Source organism: Prionailurus viverrinus, chromosome C1 (assembly GCF_022837055.1).
Source record: "Prionailurus viverrinus isolate Anna chromosome C1, UM_Priviv_1.0, whole genome shotgun sequence".
Classification (NCBI taxonomy): domain Eukaryota; kingdom Metazoa; phylum Chordata; class Mammalia; order Carnivora; family Felidae; genus Prionailurus; species Prionailurus viverrinus.
In genome coordinates, this window is record NC_062568.1 from 161,342,065 (window position 1) to 161,348,899 (window position 6,835).

The following is a 6,835-nucleotide window of genomic DNA, read 5'->3' on the forward strand; positions in this document are numbered from 1 at the left end:
GATTTTTATTTCATTCAGGATTCAGGAGCTGTTCACTGCCTTCTAGGTTCCGTGCCCTGGCACTAAAAAGATCGTCCCATACTTCTGCTTACTGACTACTGCTACATTGGACCTTGTGCTAGACACTTATCTTTTAAAGTCTATTCCCCTTCATTAACACAGTCAAGCCCGAAAGACCCTAACATTCAGAGCAATTTTAACAATATGCTGGAAGTTAACAGTTAATAACTTAGCCGTGTCAAAATTGTTGCCTCTGTTGTCCCTTCCTATTTTGAATTTCAGTATTCTTACACCCGGTCCAAGGAGTTCCAAAGTAAATCCCACTGCACATAATACCCAACTTCCAGAGTTCTTCCAGGTTCCTGTCTGCTCATCCACTTAAGCTCAAGGAAGGAACTCCTCAAGCAGCAACCAGAAATAGCACCAAGTTACAAAGTGTGAAACCATCTCCTTCCCCTCCCCCAGACACCTCCAGACTCCAGCAGGACTGGCAGAAAAAACAGAAGCACAGGCGCCAATGCCAACTAAGACAGGTATTAGTGGAGAGGAAGTGGAGGGAGTATGAAGCACAACAGGGAGAGTCCACCAGAAGTCATTCAACATGCTTTTCTTTGGCTCACTCTTACCAAGTTCAACTCAGAGTTATCCATCAATGGGCAATTTTCTTCTGCTCCAAATACTTTATTTCAGGAGAGAGCAAGGCAGCAATTTTTCCCACTAGGACTTACATTGTATACAGGGTACAGAATAAAATCACATTTTTTGCAAATATGGGGGAGGGGGAATCACCCCTAACACATTCGGTATTGCTTCAGTACACAAATTATCCTAAGACATGCCATTCCTAGTATGCTAGATCTGATTTAGGAGAAAATACAAACCTTACCTAAACCTAACTGCAAATCAGCATGCACTTACGATAGAGCTACCAAGATGTTGGTGTGCATAACCACAAAAGCCCCAGAGTGATGGCCATGGAGAGAAGACTTGAGGCCATGTGAAGAAGTACAAGAGTCACAGCCACATCCCTACCAAGGGCTTGAAGATATACTATTTTGTCCAGTGCCACCAAAGGGGATTAGAAATGTTCAATGAACTACTGATTTGGTCAGACTTTGGGTTTGAGGCTACTGCTGCTTCCAGGATTGACCTGTGTTCACAGTTCACTGAAAAAACGGAGGAAGGAGTAACCAACTTCCAGGACAGACCTCCCCACATGGGCTTGGGCAGCCCTCCTTATCCTCCCATAATGCCCTGCTCCGGGTTCCACCACCACACCACCCACTGCATTCTACTGCTGCTTGCCAGCCCCCTGGGTTATACCTCTTTTTGTACCTGTTTCCATCAAAAGTTCAGAGCTTAAGGCCACAGACCGGGCTTTATTCACCTTGTATTCAGGCCAACTCTAACCAAAGCCCTTGGCCACATAGAAGCACCCCCCTGCCCAACCCTTGCTGAATGTATGCAAAATGAACAATGAACTTCCAAGGGTGTTCTGGTGCATACAAAAGAGGCCTCCCCTCTCACTTTCAGCAGCAGCCACTCATTTACAACTTTGCTCTAGATTTTCAGCCAGCACCTCATCCCAGTTGAGCCCTTCAGTTCCTCAAGTCACATCTTTCCTGGCTGCTGCTCTTGCCTGAACTGGAGCTGAAGCTCTCGCTTGGGCTTCTGGTACTTCTTCTGCCTCTACTGGAAGGACCCTCCCCAGCCCCCTTCCAGGCCCCAAACAGCAGCTGTCTGACCAACCTGCTGGTGTGTCTGCCAAGTTCACAGTGACTATGCCCAGCCCGGCAGAGCTGTGTTAGAGCTAACTTCAAGGCGGGCACACTGGCCACGTGCCAGGCCCTTGCTGTTAAAGAGCCTGTATTGTCATATAATGTTAAATGGGCCTTATAAGTGCTTGGTGAAATGGCTGCCAGACCCAGATATGCCTTCTAACAGGCAGACATGGTTATTTAAGCCATTTTACCTGTGCAATCTCCCCTCCTCTTCCAGATTATAAACTTGAGGGGTTATGCTGGAATACCTCCTTGTAAATCCCCTCAACACCTAGCAAAGGGTTCTGTGCACAGTAAGCTTTTCAATTACTATTTTTCCATTTAAGAACCACCATATTGGGGCACCTGGGTGGCTCAGTCGGTTAAGCGTCCAACTTCAGCTCAGGTCACGATCTCGCGGTCCTTGAGTTCGAGCCCCGTGTCGGGCTCTGGGCTGATGGCTCAGAGCCTGGAGCCTGCTTCCGATTCTGTGTGTGTCTCTCTCTCTGCCCCTCCCCCGTTCATGCTGTGTCTCTCTCCGTCTCAAAAATAAATAAACGTTAAAAAATTAAAAAAAAAAAAAAAAAAAGAACCACCATATCCACCAACATTTCCCAGCCATAGCTTCACATTAACAAGTGCCTTCACATATACTATTTCCATCAAGTCCACAGAGCCAACCTCCAGGAAGAACCAGCACCCTCCAACTTGCAAATAAAGATCACTCAACCTATAAGTGGCAGGGCTGGAACCCAGGTCTCCAAACACTCAATGTCAAAGTTCTTTCCACTCCACAAGGCTGCTTGATATTATATAAATAAACAAACAAACCAACACCAAAACAAACCAAAAAATAAATTTCTTGCACGAATTAAACAGGCAGAAACAAGTCTTCTGGCCACAGCTACCCTCTGCTCCCCACCTCTCAATGTTGTTGAAGGTTTCACTCTACCAGACCCCTGAGGAGACCATGATTAGGTTTTTGACTTTTACCCATGAAGTAGGAGGTCGGCTGCCAGGTGGGGGAGGGGATGGGATGGGGGAGGGGGGCAGTATTCAGTGGCAGCTTTCCCAGGGCACTGGCAAAATTCATTGGTGCAAATCATTTAAAGATTTTTTTTTTAATTTTGTTACTAAAAACAAAGGACAAAAAAAGGGGGAAAAAAAGCTACGAGGAGGCAGCCTCCATGAGAAAACCTTTGCAAGAAAATCTTTAGGAGAGCTTTTCAAACCGTCTTGATTTCCAAGCACAGAAAACAAAACCTGTGCATGGGAAACGACAGTGCTGCAGGAAGGCCTGGTTTTTGTTTTTGTGAAATTAGCCCTTGCAACCTTCTGTGTGCCGCATGTGCTGCCATTTGAAATGCTGCAACAGGCAAATTGTCTTTGGAGAATTTCTGCAGCAGAAAGGATTTAGAAGTCTGAAAATGGGCTTTTTACGTATAAACTGACGTACAGAAACTTTCTCATCAATAAGGTGCTCTCCTGAAAGCAGTGCTCTGCACAGAGCTCAAAATGCCAAGGTCAAATGAAGAGTCCATCCTTAACAGAGGGGGAATCTTTTTTTTCTCTCAAAGAGACAGAACCTTTCCCCCAACCCCCTCACATCTGCATATGGAAGTCTGACCTTGCTCATCCTAACACCCACAAGGATACCTACATCTGAATGGCAGGATAACTCTACAGCTATAAAATCCAATATTCCATAAGGGAGGACTATATAATCTGCACTTTAACTAAACCCCCATCATTTCAGACCCACTGAACAAATCCCAGAGGTTTGCAGAGGAAAATATGAGGCTCGAAAGCTTTGTACTAAGGGCCAAAAATCTAGCCTGCCTTAGATTTTATTTTACAAGTATCCCCCCCCCCCAAAAAAAAGCTGGCAGTGTAACAAAATTAAGAGACTCTTTCCCCAATTTTCCCAGATGGAGGCAAGTGGCAGATCAATGTACAGCTCAAGGAGAGGAATTTAAATACAGTATGTGCTTCTCCTTTCAAAAAAGGAGAGAAGCCACTTCACATTTTGCCAGACAAAACCCTGTCCCCAGGAGGCCAGTTTCCACAATGAGATTGCAAAGGTGCTAGAAAGAGGCCAGTTGGGAGGAGATACAGGGCCATTTGGGCACAAACCCCCCACAGATCAGAGCTTTTTTTCCAAAGTGTCTCCTTTTCAACAGGGAAGCCTTTTAAAAACTACATTTGCTTTGGATCCCTACCTGAATGACAATGTGTTGGGATCCGATTTCACCTTTTGTCAAGGATCGGGTGAGAAACAGTAAAACTGCTGTCAGCATCTTAGAAAAAGCCAAGTCCTTAGCTTATATGGGGAAGGGGGTGGGGAAGAAACTTAAGATCTCTAGCCCAGCCCTTGGAAGGTGATAAATGCCTACTAATCTTACCAGCACAGCCCAAAACTGCAACATCTTAAATGTCTCTATGCAAAAACACAATTGTTTGTGCTCTGAACTGAAACATTCACCACGGGAGGGGGGGGGGGGGGAATCCTAGTTCCTTCCTAACATTTTAGTTCCATTTCCTCTAAAAGTCACTTCACTTCTAAGAACTCTGTCAACAACCATCAGAAATAAGAAAACGCATGCGGAAAAAGTATAACGGAATCTGAACCTGAAAGATCTGCACAGAAAAGAACAACTAAATGGTGTATCTTAAAAGCTTGTCTATTGTTAAGCAAATGAGGAAATATCCGACTCTATTGCATTTCACGGCCGAGTGTCTGCAAATAAATACAGAATTACCTTTCAAGCAAACCACCCACTCCTCAATCTCATCTAAAAAAACAAACCAAAACAACAAAACCCCAGCGTCTTTCCACTACAGTGTTAAAGGTCTGCGGGAGTGGCTGTAGGAAAACTATCATCCAGGGTGAAGACTTGGGGTTGGAAGGAGGCGTGGTAGGGCAGAAGATTTTCGGGAGGGGGGGGTGGGGGAGACGTCGGTAACCTGAATCCCAAAGTGACTCAAAACACCTCCCCACGGTGGGAGGTGGAAGGGTGGTCACAGAATAGAAATCAGAAACCTATTCCAAGATCACATTCCTGGAAACTTCGCTTTCGAAAACCGCATTTATCACCATTATTGCTAGAATGCATAAGGGAATGAGGTTATTTTACGGAAGAATGTTATAGCAAAGGTTTCAGACTCTTAATGTCACCTCAACCTCTCCTAATTGACTGGGCCTTTCTGACCAAGAAGATAAAATAATGGCAGGGTAGAATCTCCAGGTGGTTGCTGTTTAGCAATTTTTACTACTGTTATCAGGAACACCTTCGGGATTCCTTATACGCCGCCGGCAATCCTTTCATAAGCCCCTTCCTCCACTGAAGAGGACCAACACGGTAAACAATCTAGAGAAATGGGAACCTTATTCACGGTTTCCCCGTTTTTCTCCCCTAAAAAGGCATACACAAAACAAAAATACAGTGGACGGTGCGCTAAAGGACAACAGCAACAGCGGAAAGCAATAAAAAAGTCCCCCACGCCGGACCAGAGTCGGGAATCTACAAGGCCAGCCCCTCCCCCAATGCACCCTGGCGGGGAAAGGGAGCGCAGAGTAGAGTCCACTGCTCCCGCCCCTCTCCGCCGGGACCCAGGTGGCCCAGGAGCAGCTGGGCACGCTGTGGTGGTGCCTTCCTTTCCGGCGCCCATCCGTGCGCCTCCGTCTGGGGGACACAGGGAGGTGGTCAAGGGGGTGGGGTAGGGGAGGAAAATCGTCCGAGGCAGGCGGGGCCGTCTGCCCCGGGATGGGTACACAAAGAGCAAAGGGGAGTTTGCAGGGGTGGCGGGGTGAAAACAAGACTGCGGGGGAAACTACGTGCAAATTAGGAAAGGAGATTCGAGGGAACCGCAGATTCCTTGCTAAGATAAAGGAGCTGCGGGGGGGGGGGTGTAAAGGGGGAGGGTAAAGAGGGTTCCGCGCAAGGGGCAGGAGCCTCTGCGGAAGAGAAAGGGAGAGTACCTGTGTGCAGGGAAGAGTTGGTGTGTAGTCGGAGAGGGAGGGGATCTGTGCAGAGGGCAGAGCTGTCTCGCGGAAAAGGGGGCTCCGTATATGCCAGAGAGGTCTGCCTAGCCAGTGGGACCTGTACTGGGGAACGGGACCGGGCTCTGCGCATAGGAGAGGGGCAGGATGCCTGGCAAGTTCGGGGCGGCGCAAAAGGGGCCACTTACCTGCATGGTGACGACCCCCAGTTCCTCGGCCGCCAGCCTCCGCATCTGGCTCGCCAGCACTTGCGCTTCGTCCAGGATGGAGAAGTCGGCGTCGGCCACGGCGCCCAGCAGCCAGCACGCGCCCAGGCAGAGCAGCCAGAGGGGCGGCCGCCGCGCCCCGGCCCCGGCCGGGCCGGACGAGCCCCGGCAGCGGCGGGCCAGGGCGGCCGCCCCCGCCGTCTCCTCCTCCTCCGGCTCCCGGGCCATGCTGCCTCCCCCCACTCCCCGCCGACGGGCTCAAGGCGCCGAGAAGCGGGGAGGGAGCAACGGGAGGTGCGCCCAGGGCCCGCTCGGCGCACCCCGCAAAACTTTCTTGCCCTTCTTCAGGCGCCTCTGCGCGCCGCGGCAGCGGCGGCGACTCCCAAACTTAGGGGGCGCCCGGCTACAGCGCGGGAGCGCGGGCGGCCACCATCGCCGGGCTCCGGCGGCGGGCGGGAGAGGAAGCGGCCGCCCGTTCGCTCCCAGGGACCCCGGCGCCGGCGCGGCCCCCGCGGCGCGGCGGGCGTCTCGGAGGGTGGCGGCGCTCGCACCGGGTGCGCGGGCCGCGGGGCTGACAGTCGGAGCCGCGGAGCTTTCGCTTCTCCCAAGTCGCGGCGAGGCGGAGGCGGCGAGGGCGGGCGGGCGGCGGCACCGGCAGAGGAGGAGCGGCGCTCGGCTGCGAGGCTGCAGCAGCCACCCGAGCGAGGAGGGAGAGAGGAAGGTTTAAAAAAAAAAAAAAAAAACGGAGGGGGGACTGAGTGAAAGAAAGAAAGAAAGCGGCGGGGGGAAAGGGAGGTGTCTGGTGCCACCACGCTGCACTCCGGCTCCGTGCACTTCCCGGCGCGGCCGCCGCCGCGGCTGCGGTGATT

The 6,835-nt window shown here is 50.8% G+C and overlaps 1 protein-coding gene across 2 annotated transcripts in view; it reads right to left on the bottom strand.

The window, feature by feature from the left end:
- CACHD1 (cache domain containing 1) overlaps positions 1-6,309 on the bottom strand; it is a 214,197-nt gene extending 207,888 nt beyond the window's left edge. For both annotated transcript variants that reach the window (XR_007155029.1, XM_047872635.1), the window contains exon 1: positions 5,949-6,309. Coding sequence is in view for 1 of the 2 variants with exons in the window: in XM_047872635.1 (XP_047728591.1) it covers positions 5,949-6,194 (246 nt within the window). In the remaining variant the exon portion in view is untranslated. The remainder of the gene's footprint in view (positions 1-5,948) is intronic.
- Between the last annotated feature and the right edge of the window lie 526 nt (positions 6,310-6,835).